At 51.5% G+C, this 16372-nt stretch overlaps 1 protein-coding gene and 1 long non-coding RNA gene across 3 annotated transcripts; one reads left to right on the top strand and one right to left on the bottom strand.

Moving 5' to 3' along the window:
- Nucleotides 1-231: 231 nt before the first annotated feature.
- ANP32A (acidic nuclear phosphoprotein 32 family member A) lies at nucleotides 232-13010 on the bottom strand. Of its 2 annotated transcripts, none has more exons than XM_005521661.3 (8): nucleotides 12815-13010; nucleotides 5327-5476; nucleotides 5089-5211; nucleotides 4193-4391; nucleotides 3275-3373; nucleotides 2519-2616; nucleotides 1662-1722; nucleotides 232-1559 (listed from the first exon to the last, which is right to left on the bottom strand). In XM_005521661.3, the coding sequence occupies exons 1-8, from the start codon at nucleotides 12866-12868 to the stop codon at nucleotides 1498-1500; spliced, it is 846 nt and encodes a 281-aa protein (XP_005521718.2). In that variant the 5' UTR covers nucleotides 12869-13010; the 3' UTR covers nucleotides 232-1497. The 2 variants fall into 2 exon arrangements, with proteins under 2 accessions (XP_005521718.2, XP_005521715.1); XM_005521658.3 differs by having other exon boundaries at nucleotides 3275-3361.
- On the top strand, nucleotides 11241-16257 carry LOC106628113 (uncharacterized). Its single transcript, XR_015773955.1, has 5 exons — nucleotides 11241-11536; nucleotides 12257-12626; nucleotides 14257-14552; nucleotides 14694-14806; nucleotides 15005-16257. It is a non-coding gene; the product is annotated as an uncharacterized LOC106628113 (long non-coding RNA).
- The last annotated feature ends 115 nt before the right edge of the window (nucleotides 16258-16372 follow it).

The following is a 16372-nucleotide window of genomic DNA, read 5'->3' as shown; positions in this document are numbered from 1 at the left end:
TCATCCAAAGGATTTCAGGGAGGCAAAGGGGATAAAAATCTGGGAATTCCCACTTTTCCAGAGCCACAATTCCTTCTTTTTATGGTCCTAGAAAAATCTGGGAATTCCCGCTTTTCCAGGGTTGCCATTCCTTGTTTTTTAGGGAGCCAAAGGTGCTAAAAATCTGGGAATTCCCGCTTTTCCAGGGCCGCCATTCCTTGCTTTTTCCCGGAAAGAATTCCAGAGGCGGGATTTGTATCAAAAGCTTTATTGAAATTCCTCAAAGCCAAACAGACAAAAACTCCAAAGGTGGCTCTGCCGGGCCCCCAAATTCCCAAAAAAAAAATCCTGGAGCCGCTGGATTTCTACACACGGAAGCTTTCCTAGGAAATCCGAGTCACTTCCAAAGGGATTTTTCCCGTGGGATCTGGACAGTCCCCGAGGATTTTCTGGGTTTTTTGTCTCCCCCAAGGTAAGAAAATCGAATTTTCAGGAATTTCCATGGAATTTCAGGCATTTCTCCTGGAATTCCCGGCTTTCTGGGTGGAAAAATTGGGATTTTCCAAGCGGGTTTTTTTCCTGGATTAGGGGTGGAAATTCCAGAGGGAGCTGATTGGGAAAGGGGGGAGGAGTTGGTTTATTCCAAAGTCGGGAAATTTGGGAATTTGGGGTATTTTTTTTATAAAGATTCCCATTTTTTTTTTTTCCATGCCTGCCATTTCCAGGGATTTGGCTGCCACCAAAAATTCCCAAAATTTCCCCTAAAAACCCCCCCAAAAAAACCCCCAAAAATAATAAAATAAAAAAAAAATTCCCTAAAAACCCAAAAATTCCCATCCCAAAGGAAAGGAAAACCGGGAACACACAACACGCAGGGATCGCCATCCCGAAAAATCCGACATTCCCAAAAAAACCAATAAACAACCCCAAGGTTTGGTCGCTATTTACAAAGAGGGAATTCCCAAAGTTGGGAAAAGGGGCTGGAAATGGCAGCATTCCCAAAAAAAAAAAAACCATGGAGCAAGGCAGCATGGCCACCCCAGGGAGGAGCCATTCCCGAAAAAAAACGCGGATTTGGGAATGGCGGAGGCGGGAAAATCCCGGCTGCTCCGTGGATTTCGGCTGGGTTTTCTCTCCTGGTTTCGCTTCCGAGACGTCCGAGCTCCGCTCCGAGAATTCCCGGCTGGATTTCCCACCGGAATCTCGCAGGTTCCAGGGATTCAAGGAAAAGGATCCGAGGGAAAAGCAAAAATAAAAATAAAAATAAAAATAAAAAATAAAAATTCCCAAAGAATCGGAGGAGGAGCGGCAGTAAAAATAGGATTTTATTCCCTTCCCACCCCGGCTGCTCCCGCTCGGTTCCCACGGCAACGTTACAATCCGGAAAAAAAAACCAAAAAAAAAAAACCAGGAAAAGAAAAGGAAAATCCAAAGGGTCGGGAGTGGGAAAAGGGGGAATTCCGGGATAAAAACAGTCAAATCACAAGAGGGAATTTTGTTTTTCCGGGGAAAAGCCGCTCAGTCGTCCTCGTCCCCCTCATCCTCCGGCTCTCGTTTCCTCTTCTGGCCCCGCTCTTCCTCTGGGAAAAGGAAACAATTCCCGTTATCCCCAGCCCGCTTGGCCGGGAATTCCGCGGAATTCCGGCGGTTTTTCCGTGGGAAAAGCGGGATCGGGGCCGTACCGGGCTCCTCCTCGTCCTCCTCGTCGTCCACCTCGCCGTCGTTGTAGCCTTCCTCGTCCTCCTGGAATTCCCGGAAAAGCGGGATGAGCTCGGGATGGGAGCGGGAGCTTTCCCGATGATCCCGGTCACCAAGGAGGGGACAGTCCTTGGAATGTCCTCAGCGAGGAGCCGCTTCCCGCTGTTCCCGGTTTTTAGGGAATTCCCAGCATTCCCAGTTTTAAGGGAATTCCCAGCGTTCCCGATTTACGGGAATCCCAGCATTCCTGTTTTCTATGGAATTCCCAGTTTTTATGGAATTCCCAGCATTCCCGATTTTATGGAATCCCCAGCATTCCCGGTTTTTATGGACTAGCTGGCTCTGAAATCCCCAGGAATCCCGAGCTGGGAAAATGGGAATGTGCCATTCCCAAGTTTCCCCCACCGGACAGGGATCGGCAGGAGCGGGAAGAGCCGGATTTATCCGGAGCCTTTGGGATAAATCCTGAGGGGCTCGGGAACATTCCGGAGGGGCCGGGGGGAGGGAAAACTTCCCAGAATCCCAATTCCCGCTCCCATCCCCTTCTCCTTCCTCCAATCCCATTTTCCCCCATCAATCCCATTTTTCCCCATTCCCATTTCCCCTCAATCCCATTTTTCCTCAATCCCATTTTTCCCCTCAATCCCATTTTCCCCGTCAATCCCATTTTTCCCCTCAATCCCATTTTCCCCCCTCAATCCCATTTTCCCCCCTCAATCCCATTTTCCCCCCTCAATCCCATTTTTCCCCCCATCCCAGACTTCACCTGCCCCAGCCCAAAGCAAATCCCACAATTCCTCCAATCCCGGATTTCCTTCCCGGCCAGAATTCCAAGGCTCACCTCCTCCTCTCCGCTCACATCCTCCTCCTCCCCTTCCTCCTCCTCCTCCTCATCCTCCTCATCCTCCACTACCTGAGCGTCGTCATCGTATTCCTCCTCTGGAAAAACAAAATCCATGGAAAAACTCCAGCTTTCCTTCCTAACTCCACCCAAATCCTGGGAATCCCAGCCGAGAATTCCTCAGGGATTGGCAAGATTGTTGGGAGCTCTGGGAATGCTCCGGCTGCTCCGCTTCCCGCTGTTCCCAAGGACTTGGGAGCTGGGGAATCCCATGCAAAATTCCAACTTTTTTGGGGATTCCCAAAATAAAACTCTCAAATCCAGCAGAAATCCGGGAAGTGCCGAAGCCCTGGAGCGTTTTCCATGTGTTCGGGGGTTTTTGGGAACCTTCCCAGAGTCCCCGCTCAGCATTCCCGGGAAAAGTGCACATCCAGCTTTTCTGCTGTGCCGCTGCCATGGGAGAATCCAGCAAATTCCCTGGGATTGGCCGGATCCTCGTCCTGGGATGGCTCCAGGGGCAGCCAGGGAACAGGGAATTCTCTGGAATTCCCTGGAATTCCAGGCTGCTCCTTCCCTCAGGGAGCAGCTCCCTAATTCCCGCTTTTCCATGAGGATTCCCACAATTCCCACCACATCCGCTCATCCTCGTTCCCGTCATTCCTGATCCCAGATTCAGGATCAGGATTTTCCGGGCCCTTCCACCTCCTCCCATCATTCCTTGGGGATTGGGAATTCCATGGGGAACATCCCACGTACCATCCTCATCCTCCTCCTCGTCGTCCAGCCCCTCCACGTAGCCCTCGGCGTCGGAATCCGGCGCTTCCTTCTCATCCCGCTCTTTCACTAGGGATAAAACTGAGCACGTTGTTCCCTCAGGCCCTGCCCAGCTCCTTCCCGCCCTTCCCGACATCCTTCCCTTCCCTTCCCGACATCCTTCCCTTCCCTTCCCTTCCCTTCCCTTCCCTTCCCTTCCCTTCCCTTCCCTTCCCTTCCCTTCCCTTCCCTTCCCTTCCCTTCCCTTCCCTTCCCTTCCCTTCCCTTCATTCCTTCGGGACACCAAAATCCTTCCCCTCATTCCCTCATTCCCTGATTCCCTGAGGATGCCGAGCTCCTTCCCCTCATCCCTCCCCTCAATTCCCACATTCCTCCCCTCATTGCCTCATTCCTTCCCCACATCCCTTCCCGTTCCTCAACTCTTTCCTCTTCCCTCCCCTCCCCTCTCATTCCCTCATCCCTTCCCTCATTCCTTCATTCCCTCATCCCTTCCCTCATTCCTCATTCCTTCCACTTATCCCTTCATTCCCTCATCCCTTCATTCCCTCATCCCTCATTCCTTCCCCTCATCCCTTCCCTTATTCCTCATCTCTTCCCTCTTCCCTCCCCTTCTCATCCCCTCATTCCTTTCCGTCATTCCCTCACTCCTTCCTGTCATCCCTCCCCTCATCCCTTCACTCCCTCATTCCTCATCCCCTTCCCTCATCCCTTTCCTCATTCCTTCATTTCCTCATCCCTTCCCTCATCCCTCACTCCTTCTCATCATCCCTCCCCTCATCCCTTCATTCCCTCATCCCTTTATTTCCTCATCCCTCACCTCATTCCCTCACCCCTCCCCTCATCCCATCCCTCCCCCATTCCCCTATTCCCCCATTCCCTCCCTCCCCACCATTCCCGTACCATCCTCCTCCTCCTCCTCCTCCTCCAGCCCCTCCACGTATCCCTCGGCGTCGGAGTCGGGCGCCTCCTTGTCGTCGCGGTCGTATCCGTCCAGGTAGGTGAGCTGCGGCAGCAGCTTGAACACGTTTTCCCGGTAGTCGTTCAGGTTGGTCACCTCGCAGTTGAACAGGTCTAAGCTCTTCAGGTTTTCCAACTTTTTCTGGGAAAATACAAGGATTTGTGTTTTTCCATGGATACGATCGACTCTTAGGGAATCCTTCCCTTTAACGTGGAAAAAGGCCTGGAAATGGGAAAACTGGGAGAGCTGGGAGCAGCTCCGCCTTTTCCGTGTGCTGCGGGACAGGAGATCCAGGAAGGAACTCCTGGAAGGGTTTTCATGGGAATTATTGTGGCTGGAGGTGGATCCCGAGCCCGCGGAATCCTGGGAAGCTGCGGTGATTCCCGCCGGGAATGGGGGAGCCCGGCCCGGCAGCCACTAGAGGGAAGCAGCGGCTCACCGGGAACGGGAGCAGGGATTTGGGATTTTGGGATTAGCTGGGATTTTGGGAAGGAATGAGGGGAGGGTCTGGCACAGATTCCAGGAGCGACATTCCCTGGAAGCGCCCAAAGCAGGGCTTGGAGCAAACCGGGCTAGAGAAAGGAATTCCAATGATTTGGAATAGGATGAATCCCATTCCTGGCAGCGAAACAAATTCCCTGGGATACGGGATGTGGCCTGGATCCCAGGATTAGCTGGGATTTTGGGAAGGAATGAGGGGAGGGTCTGACACACATTCCAGGAGCGACATTCCCTGGAAGTGCCCAAAGCCAGGCTTGGAGCAAACCGGGCTAGAGAAAAAAAATTCCAAGGGTTTGGAAGGGGACAAATCCCATTCCTTGGAGCAATCCCGACTCACCAGAGGTTCTATTGTCCCGAGATCTTTAATTTTGTTGCCGCTTAGGTTTAGGTGCGTGAGGTTCGGACACTTCTCTGCCAACACTTCCAGGCCTCCTGAGATTCTGTTGTCGCTCAGCTCGAGCTGCAAAGGCCCAAAAACATCCTCAAAAATCCCGTTGGATCCATTCCAGCCGCTTTTCCGCAGGGGAAAAAGGGGAAAGGAGGGATTTTGGCTCTGGGGAAAAGGAGGGATTTACCTTCTTAAGTTTGTTTAACTTTGGTAAGTTTGCGACTGAGGTTAAGCCGACGTTGATTGTGCTGAGGAATTCCAGCTCCTCAAACTCATCCGTGAGGCCCTCGATTTTCCCTTCGTACGACCGGCAGTTGTCCAGAACGAGCTCTTTCACCTGCAAAGGGAAGAAATCCAGGGAAAAAAGGTAAGGAATTCCGAGGAATTAGCGAGAATCGGGAGGTTTCCAGTGGAAAAAGGCGGGAGTATGGGGTCGTGAGGAGAAGAAAGCCAAGATGGAGGCAGCGCTCCTGATCCCACAGGCTGAGGGGAAAAAAACCCCCAAAATTCCCAAAATAAATTCCCAAATCATTCGTTGGATTGAAATTTAGGTGGAAAATTTGTGGATCTTCTCCTTCAGTGGTGTTTAGTTATGAGGATTCTCCAGAGGATTCAACTGGGGATAAATGAGATTTTTCCCCTTGTGTGAAGGGGAAAAAGCCCATAAAATTCCCAAAATAAATTCCCAAATTACTCACTGGGGTTGAAATTTAGGTGGAAATTTCATGGATCTTTTCTCTCAGCGGTGTTTAGTTACCAGAGGATCCATTTGGGATAAAGAAAGAGTTTTTTCCCCTCACGTTCCCCACACACGCCACAGAGTTCCCGCCAAAACAAAAAAGGCGGGAAAATGGCAATGGAGGCGAATCCTCCTTATCCTCATCCCTGCTCCGCCATCTCATCCCAGCAGCCCCGGACACGGAGCCAGGAGGGCTCGGGATCCTCAGCGGGAAGCTCCAGGTGCGGTTTGCCTCACGGGAATTTGGGAATTCCTCACAGGAATTGTGGGAGCTGAGGGGAGCGGGGAGGGAGGGAAAGGGCACAGAGGTGACGCTGAGGGACAAACAGCTCCAGCCCTGATACCACACGCTGAGGGGAAAAGCCACAAAATTCCCCAAATAAATTCCCAAATCGCTCGTTGGGTTGAAATTTAGATAGAAAACCACCCAAAACCAAGGAAAATACGTGTCTCTTTTCTCTCAACGGTGTTTAGTTATCAGGATTCTCCCAAGGATCCATGTGGGGATAAATAAAGAGGATTTTTTCCCCCCTCATGTGAGGGAAAAAGCCCCCCAAAATTCCCAAAATAAATTCCCAAATCACTCGTTGGGTTGAAATTTAGGTGGAAAATTCATGGGTCTTTTCCCTCATCAATGTTTAATTATCAGATGATCCATTTGGGGATAAATAAAATTTTTCCCCCTCATGTGAAGGAAAAAGCCCATAAAATTCCCAAAATAAATTCCCAAATCATTCATTGGGTTGAAATTTAGGCGGAAAATTCGTGGATTTTTTCCCTCAATGGTGTTTAATTATCAGGATTCTCCGGAGGATCCATGTGGGGATGAATAAAGAGGATTTTTCCCCTCGTGTGAGGGAAAATTCCCAAAATAATTTGGGAATGGAGGGAAGGGAGGGAGAAACAGCTCCAGCCCTGATCCGGGAGGTGGGATATCCATCCCTCCATCCTCCCTCCGCATGGAAAACCAGGAACTGGACAAAAAAAACAGTGAATTGGACAAAAATTCCCTCGGGTGTAGAACGGAAATTTATGGAAAAGCTGGGAATAGTCTTGGATCCGAAGGAAAACCCTGGAGCACGACGGCCAGAGGCCCAACCGCCTTTTTTCCCCTTTTAATTTGCATTTTTTTTTAATTTTGGAATGTTTTGGGTTGGAAGGGACTTCAAGGATCACCCCGTTTCAACCTCTCCCTGGAATTTTTTCAGGAAGGCTGTTTCCTGCCCGCTTTTCAGGAATTTTGGTGCACAAGTGCCACATTCCCTCCTTCCCTGCTTCCAGCACCGGGCAAATCCAACAAATCCATGGAGAAAGCTCCTGGAATCCAAGAGGCCGCCTTTGGAAAGCTTGGATGAGTTCAGAGATATTTGGGAAGAGCGGAGGGCGTTCCCAACCCTTCCCAAGAGCGACGTCGTGTCGGTGTGAACTCCCTGAATCCCTGGAAACGACGGCATTCCCAACAAAATTCCGGGACTCCCAGGCTCCACGTCCTAGGAGTCCCCAAGGAAATCCGGGTGTGCCAAAGGAGGAGGAGCTGGATTTGTGGGATTTTTCCCAGCACCCCACAGCTCTCTGCCTTCCATAAAATCTCAGAATTCCAAGGAGGAGAAGCCTTGGGAGGAGAGGCCATCGCTTTTCTCAGCACCTCTAACAGGGAACTTTTCCAAGGATTTCTCTCCCTCAAAATTCCAACAGGAGGTGAGAAATTCCCTGAATTTCCCATTCCGATCCCACCTGGAACGCGACCAGGCCGGCAAAAGCTTGGATGAGCTTCCCCTCCTCAATCCCGGGATTAGTGGAGCCTCTCCGAAGGCTCTGATGAGCCAATCCCTGCTCCGGGATCATCCCAAAAATCCCCAAGCTCGAGGAGCTCGTTGAAGAACTCATCACTGAAATTCCAGCTGCAATTCCAAGCTCTCCGAGCCATCCCAGTGGAAAGCAGGGAAGGATTCCATGGAAAACCTCCTGGCAGCTGCTCTGGGTCCACTTGGCCGGAGCTCCAGAGCTCTTCCAGGTTTTCCAGAGCCCTTGGAATTCTGCCCAGGGCAGGGAGGGCAGCAGGTGCCATGGCCAGCGGCCACCGGGGATTCCCATTCCATGGGATTCCCGTTCCATGGGATGATTCCCGTTCCAGGGGGATCCTCAGCTGCTGCTGCTGCTCAGGAACACAGAGCTGACCTGGAGCAGGACCCGATTCCACAGGGTAGGGAGAATTCCCATGGTTTTCCATCCTTTTTCTGCCCTGGGATAAAGAGTGGATGGAATTCCAACCCCAGCAGGATTTGGGATACGGAGCCCTCGAGGGCTGGGAATGGGATGGAATAGACTGATTCCTGAGGATCCTTGGGAATGCTCTGTCCCCGCCACTTTCCCAGCAGCACATCCAACTGGAATTCCAACCAGGAATCCCAGAATCCTTGGAAAACACCACCAGCCACCGACCCAATCCCAGCGCCTGTCCAGGATTGCACTTCCCTGGGAATACAGGATTCCCACTGGGAATGGCCGAGATGGGATGAGTTGATTCCCAGGCAGTTATCCAGCAGCATCTCCAGCTGGGAATGTGCTGGGAAGAGAATCCCAAAAATCCAGGAGCAGGGAAAAAACGGCCACGGAACCCGATTCCCGGGAAATCCAGCAGCCAAATTCCATGGAAATCCAGGGAATCGTCCTAGAGAATCCCACGGCAGGGCCTGGGTGGGATTAATGCGGAGACCGGGATTGGGAGCAGAATTCCATCGGCACCGCCAGGAATTCTCTGGGATTTCTCCAAGCTCCGGTTTATGGGAATTCCCCCTATCCAAGCAATCCTGGTCCCTTTGGCGGGAATCCGGGATTCCCGAGGGAAACCAGGATCCTTGGGAATGCTCCCTTCCCGCCTCTTTCACACCAGCTCATCCGACTGGAATTCCAACCTGGAATCTGAGAATCCTTGGGAAACGCTCAGGAAAACCAACGGAATGCAGCCATCAATCCAACCTTTCCGGGATTGAACCTTTCCCAGGAACACCAAATTCCCACCCCGGGAAGCTCCAAACCCGTCCAGGCTTCCCCAAAATTCCGACTGGAATTCCTCCTCCGCCGCAACTTCCATGGAAAACCCCGCCAAGAATTTCCGTTTCCGGCATTCCGGGATGATCCCTGAGGTTGGAAAAGCCATCCAGGATTGAGCTGTGCCTGGTCCCAGGAATTCCAAGGAATTCCTTGGAAACTCCCAGGAATTCCACCAGGGCTGCCTTTTCCAATGTTTATCCACCTTTTCCATGAAAAAATTCCAGCTGCTGTCCCACCTGAGCCTCCCTGGCATTCCAGCTCATCCCATCCCTGTTCCCTGGGAGAAGATCCCAGTTAAAATTCCAAAGGAATTTCAGGAAGATTCCTTCTTAATCCTCCTTTTCCTCCTCTCCTCCCCTCCAATCCATGGGAATTCCACCATGGAGCAAACTGATTTTTATTCCTCCCAATCCCGGCTTTAAAATTCCCAATATTCCCATTCCTGGGTCTCCTTTTTGGTTTTTTTCCACCTGAAAATTTTAATTCCAGAGAGAAACATTGGAAAAATCCGTGGAAAATTCCCTTTAAAATTAAAAATGGATTTAAAAAAAACCTTTTTCCTTCCGCTGTTTTTCCCATTTTTTTTGGCATTCCGTTGGATTCAGTTTCTGCCTCTTGAGAATTCCCTTTTTTTTTTGGGAAATTCCAAATGTTCTGATGGAATTTGGGGGTGATCAAGGAATTTCTTCCCTGCTTTAAATCAAATTTTCAGCCTAATTTTAATCATATTTAACAGGATAAAAAGTGGGAAAAAAACTGCCAGAACATCCAAAAATTCCTGATTTTCCAGCACTAAATCCACATTTTTCCTGAAGAGACTGAATTAATGGAAAGAAAAAAAAAAGGGGGGGGGGTGGAATTTAAAAATGAAACAGCAAAAATGAGACTGAGGAAGAAACTTCTCCACAGAATCCACCTGCAGATGTTTTCAGGATGTTTTATTAATCGGGATGTGACTTTCTGGGATTATCTGATGGAAAAGCCCAGAATTCCATGGAAAAACTGGAGATCCAAGTGGAAAATATCCCGAAGAAACTCAGGAAAAAGCACAAAATCCCATCCACACCCAAGGATTTCATCCTGATTTCAGGAGAAATCAAGAAGCAGCACAGAATTGAAGGGAATTCCCAAAACTCTGAGGGATTTTCCCAGGATTTCTCGATATTCCACATCAAATTGGGAAATAGTAAGGACAAACATTCAAAATTAAGGGAGACAATTCCCAAATTCATCCTGCCCACCCAAAACTTCCCGAAATCCAGGAATAAACGACTTTGGCATCGATATTCCTGCCACATCCCAATCCCAGGGGGTGGAATTAGCAGGATTTTCCTGGAATATTTGAAAGGAACAAAATTCATCCCACAAACTTCATTCCCTAAAAAAAACCACGTGCACACAGCTCGGAACACAACAACACTCCCAACTGGAATTACCAGCTCTCCGCTTAAAAATCTTGGAAATTGGGATTTAGAACACTCTGAGGGGGGAAGGGGATCAAAGCACCGAATTCCCTGACAATTCCAGGGAAAAGCAAGCGGTGAAAGGTGAAATTATCCCGATTTTCCAGCTCCCTGCTGCCCATTCCCAGCCCTGAGGAGCAGGGAACTCTTTCCAGCTCCGAGTTTTCCCAACTTTTTTATTTGAAGCAAAAGCGAGCGGAAACAGTACAAAATCCGAGCACGGAAAAGAGGGAAAAATGAAGTTTATGCCTTTGGAGGATGTTTTTAAAAGAGCGTTTCAAATGGGGGGAAAAAACCTCGCAGCGATGAGGGCGGTGAGGCGAAACGAGGGCAAAAAACGAGCAAGAATAGAAAACTCTTGGGAAAAAAAAAGGGAAAAAAACATGAAAAAGAAATCAAGGAAAAAGAAGGAAAAAAAAAAAGGATGAAAAAGAGGAAAACACTTCCCGAGCCCAACGCTGCCTCCCTACAGGGCCCTGCCCAGGAAGGAGGCGCATTCCGCGCTCCTCACCGGGGGGGGGAACCGCCTTCCGTAGCTCCGGAAAAATTTTAATAAAACCCTCATTATTAAAAAATAAAACCAAAAAAACCCTTTTTCTTATTCTTTTTCCTATTTTAATTTTTTTTTACCCTCACGAAATCTCCTCCCGCCTCGCGGCCGGCGACAAAATGGCAGCGCTGCCCGTCATGTCGGGAGGGCTCCGCCGCAAGCTCCGCAGCGCCTCAGCCTCGGCGCCAGCGGGGCTCCCTCACGGCCCCGCGGGGCCGCCCGCGGCCGAGGCAGCGGCGGGAGGAGGAGGAGGAGGAGGCGGCGGCCGTGGGGGGGAGGCGGGGGGTGTGGAGGGGGGGGGGACCACAGAACATGGCGCCGCGTCCTACTTGCGCTCCCCTTCGCCTCACGGAGCTCCCCCTCGGCCTTGGCGGTTCTACCGCGTTGAGTCCCCCGCCCTCCCTCTCGCCGTCCTCTTCTTCCTCCTCCTGCTCGCTCAGGAGTTTTTGAAACTCCAAAGCGCAGCTTCCGCCGCTCCGCGCCCGCCTTTGTCCCCCCCCTCACTCTCCCTCGGAGCACACACACACACACACACCGCGCTCCGCTCGGCCGCCGAGTCCCGCCGCGCTGCCCCGGGCGCTGCCCGCTGAGGTACGTTCGCCCTCCGCTCTCCCCTTCCCGCAGCCTCCGGCGGCTCGCGGGGCCGGGGCTCGGTGAAGCCTCCCCGGGCAGCGCTGAGGGCCCGGCGGGGCCAGGGGGGGATGAGGGGAAGGGGCTTCCCCGCCGCGGCTCCGCGCCCCGCCTGCCCCCGGCCGCCTCCCGCCCACTCTTTTTTTTTGGGGGGGGGGTAATTTTTCTATTTTTCCCTTATTTTGCCGCCAGCCCGCTTATTTTCTTGCTCGTTTGGGGGGTTTTGTTGGGGGTTTTTAGGGATGGGGTTGTTTTGTTTTTTTTTTTGTCCTGCCAAAGTTTTTCGCCGTCCCCCGCTTATTCCGCCAGACGCGGAACAACAACCTGAAGTCCGGCCCCGGGGGAAGGAAGGGGGGGAAAAGGGGGAAGAAGGAAAAACACGCACACACATCCAGCCCTTTTTGTGCGTGTGTATGTGGGGATGGAGGGGGTGGAGAGTGCGTTGATTTCTTCCAATATTATTAATTTTTTTTTATTATTATTATCATCCTTACGATCGTTAGGATTATTATTCAACGCTCGCTCTACCGGCGGCGATGCCCCATCGCCCGCAAAATAAATAATGAAAAAAAAAAACCAAAAAAAAAAAAACAACAACAAGAGGAAAAAAAAAAAAAGCCCAAAGCAAACCCGACCAACGCTAAGCGTCGGTTTGAAAATTCTTTCCTTTTATCTTCTCAGCATCTGGAGAGAGTGAGAGAGAGAGAGAGAGAGAAAGGGCGCGTTCATGAGGACTACAAAGTTACAAATATGGCTCCCCAGTCTCTCTTGCCTGAACACTGCAAAGAAATGAAGACGCACTTTAAACTAAACCATTCGCAACTCACTCGCGGTCCCTGCCTGCCTCTCCCTAGCCCAGCACCCTGCACAAATATTTGCCAACTAAACACGCCGAGAGAGAGAGCAGCGAGCAACTTATTTTTTATTTCATGCACGGCCAGCCCCTCTGCGAGGGCATCGCAGCCCGGCACGGGCAGGAGCGGCCCCGGGGAGCCCCCGGAGCTCCCCGGAGCTGCCCCCGGAGCGGGGCTCCGGCCCCCCACACACACAGGTAGGCACCTCAAGGGCAGCAGCGGCCCCGCCAACACCTGGCACGCTCCACCCCGCCAAAAAAAAAAAAAAAAAAAAAATTAAAAAAAAAATAAATAAACCGTGGGATGCCTTTTTATTATTCTCATCATTAGCGTTATTAGCGTTAATTTTTTTTTTTTTTTTTTTTTTTGGCATTGCATTGCTTACATCTGAGGGCGTCCTGTTCCGCAGCTCTAAGTGGATCCTTTTCTTCATGTCCATGTCCGTGGCTGGCGGGAGGCGCGGAGGGTGCGCGGCTCGGCTGGCGCAGTGACCCCGTGCAGAGCCCCCCGATCGCGGGGCGCGGAGGGACTCGGGCTCGCCCAGCGCCGCTCGGAAGCCCGAGCGCAGCACCGCGGCGCGCACTAACCTGATAACCGCGGGGGCGGGCGCTCCGGGGGCTCCGCCGGGATTGACGGCAACGTCGGCCAATCGCAGCGCGTCGCCGCCGCGTCTCGGCCAATCAGCGGCGCGAGGCGCGGCGGAAGCCAATGGGGGAGCGGCTGTGCCGGCCAGGGGGACAGCCCGGCGCCGAGCCCTGGCTCATTCCGCGCTGCCGCCCGATGGGGACGGAACGAGCGCGGCTCCGCCGCGCCGGGAGCGGGGCGCGCTGCGCGCTGCGACCGCCGCAGCCCGCGGGAAGTGCCAGGCCGGGCAGCGGCGGCCGAAGCGGAGCCGCCCGGCCGGGGCCGAGCAGCCAGGAGGGAGGGAAAGGTGCGGAGCGAGGCACGGCAATGGCGCGGGCAATGGCGCGGGCCCCGGCGGCGGGGGGCGGGCGGAGCGCGAGCGGCGGGCGGAGCGAGGGAGGGGCGGCGGCGCTGAGGGCAGCGGGAGCGGCGCTGAGGCCACAGGGGCCGGGGGTAGCGGAACCGGAACGGGGACGGCGGAACGGGGCCGGGGGAAGCGGAACGGGGCTGAGGGCACCGGAACGGGGCCGGGGACAGCGGAACGGTGCCGAGGGAAGCGGAACGGGGCTGAGGGAATCGGAACGGGGCCGGAGGAAGCGGGGCTGGGAGGCAGCGGGAGCGGCCTGGCCGCGCTCAGAGAAGGGAAAGAACGGAACGGAAAGGAAAAAGGAAATTGAGGGGAAAGGAAAGGAAATAGAAGGAAAAGTAAAGGAATGAGGCTCCCCCGGCAGGCCCTGAGGGACTCGGGCTCGGCAGCAGAGCCAAGGACGGGAATCCTTCAGCTCCCGGGAAAAACGGGAAGGAATCCTTTCCTTGGAGTGCCAGGACAGGGGGGATGGATTGGGGCTGGAGGAGAGCAGCGATGGGTGGGATATCGGGAAGGAATTCCCAGAGAAGCCAGGCCTGCCCCTGGATCCCTGGAATGGCCAAGGTGGATTGGAAGTGGATGGGTTTGAGGTCCTTCCCGAGGCAAATCCCAGGAATTTGGAAGGAAAACGGGAAACTCCCGGAGCAGCGGAATGGGGATGGAGCCAGGCTGGGAATGCTGGAGAAGGGAAGGATCCAGGGAATCCTCAGAGCCTTTTCCTGGAGGAGCTGCAGGAGGGCTGGGATTGGGATCAGGGCTGGAATCCGCAGGATTTTCACAGGAATTCGTGGGATTTTTCCCAGGAATCTTGAACTGATGGGATTTATTTTTCACAGGAACTTCTGGGATTTTTTCTCGGAATTTTGAACTGACGGGATACATTCTTCCCACCGTAAAAAGAGAGGCTGGGGTGGAATTCCAGGGATATCTGTGGATCCTGGAATGTCCAAGGTCAGCTTGGAGCAGCCTGGGAGAGCGGGAATGATCCCAGGCCACGGAATAATGGGATGAGCTTCACGCTCCTTCCCATCCCAGAGCGTTCCCCGCTCCCGGCTCCTTTTCCGGGATGAGGATCCAATCCCAGAGCTGCTCTTTTCCAAGGATTTGAGGATTCCCAAAGAGTTGCCATCAGGTAAGACAAGCTTGGATTCCCTGGAAAATTCCCGTTTATCCCTTCCCGCTTCGCCTGCAGCTTTCCCTGGAAAGCAGGGCTGGCAAATCCCAAGGAAAACATCCAGGGAATGCTGCAAATCCTTAGAAAATTGATCCACAGGGCGGGATGGAGTTGGAGGCTGAGCCATAAGCATGGAAAAATTCCGGGAATGCGGCCGCAAACAGCGGGAATCACCTTGGGAATGGGATGGGAAAAGCTGGATCCAACTCCAGGTAAAAATTCCAATTGAAGCACAAGGAAACCTGCAGAAAGTTGGGAATTTTGGGGACGGTTTGGGGATTTCCGGTGGAATTTCGGGATTGGCTGAGAAATCCTGGGTTGGAATTCACGTTCCAAACTTTGGGAAAGGTTTGGGATTTGGGAATGAGGCGGAATTTTGGCTGAGCTCTGTTGGAATTTCTCCTTTCCAGGCGTGTCCAGAGGCTCCTGCGCCGAATCTTTGGGAATTTTTCATGGAATTTCTGCTCCCAGAGCTGCCGAAAACCTTTGGAAAAAGACTTTTCTCGTGGGGAAAAAAAACAACAAAAAATGCTGGGATTTGAAAGGAATTCCTGGGAATCCAGAGCTGGATTTTTCCTTTGGTTTTTGGGGATGTTTCTTCCCAAAGAAAAACGTGGATGGGAAGGTGCAAAAAAAAATTCCCTTTTCCTTTCGTTCCCGAGGGAATTCATTCCCAATTCCAAGGGAAAATTCCGTGTTTAAAGCTGCTCCTGACGCCATTTGTATTCCAAGAGTTTGGGAATTAAAAAACAAAACCTCGGGAATTAGAATCTTGGGAATAAATTGGGAGATTTTTTTTTTTTATTCCAGGTTGGAATTTTCCCGCTGTGTTTTTTTATTCCCGGGGATTTTTTGGTTTTTTCCTGCTTGGTTTTTTTTTCCTTGGAATTTGGGATTTGCGGGGTTGGGTTTGGAATGGGAATTTTTGGGATTTTTCCTTGTTTGTTTCCAGCAGGAATTTGGGATTTTTGGGGTTGGTTTGGAGCAGGAATTTGAGGGGGTTTTTTTCCTTGTTTTTATCGGGAATTTTTAATGGAATTTGTGGGGTTTTTACCGGGAATTCGGAATTTTTCCCTGTTAATTTTTAACAGGAATTTCTGGAGGTTTTTTTTCTTTTTCCTTGTTAATTTTTACCAGGAATTTCCAATTTCTGGGATTGGTTTTTACCGGGAATTCTTCATGGAATTTGAGCATTTTTCCTTGTTTATTTTTCCAGGAATTTTCCATTTTCTGGGATTGTTTTTTACCGGGAATTTTTCATGGAATTTGTGGGGTTTTCCCTCATTTATTTCCCCAGGAATTTTTTTCCCTTCCTTTTCCCAGGATCCCCCCCCTGCAAATTCCATGGGAATTCTGTTAAAAAATTTGGGATGGCTCCAAAATTCCCTAAAATTCTCTGGGAAAGTTTTCCCAGTTTGTTGTTTTTTTTTTTTTAATTATTATTCTTGAATTTATTTTCTTTTTCCTGGGAAAATTGCTGGGATAATTGGAACATTCCTGCTTTTTCCCACGGAATATTCCAAGATTTTCCCGCTTCATTGGCCTGGATTGGTGGGAGAATTTTGGATAAAATCCCCCCAAAAGTTCCGGATGAGTTAAAAAATCCAAGGAATTCCGGGATAATCCTTCAGAACTTTGGGAATGGAATAAATTTGAAGCAGAATCCACCGGGTTTTTTTGGGAATAAAAATCCAATCACTTCACACGTGGGAAAGGCTGGAAAATCCTGGATTTCTGGGAATTTTTCCTGGCAGAAATCCGTGAAGGGGGGTGGGTGA

This window comes from Pseudopodoces humilis, chromosome 16 (genome assembly GCF_049639895.1).
Source record: "Pseudopodoces humilis isolate 2021_Gansu_Grassland_sample_001 chromosome 16, ASM4963989v1, whole genome shotgun sequence".
Classification (NCBI taxonomy): domain Eukaryota; kingdom Metazoa; phylum Chordata; class Aves; order Passeriformes; family Paridae; genus Pseudopodoces; species Pseudopodoces humilis.
Note: the sequence above shows the minus strand (reverse complement) of the source record. Positions and strands in the feature narration are given on the sequence as shown.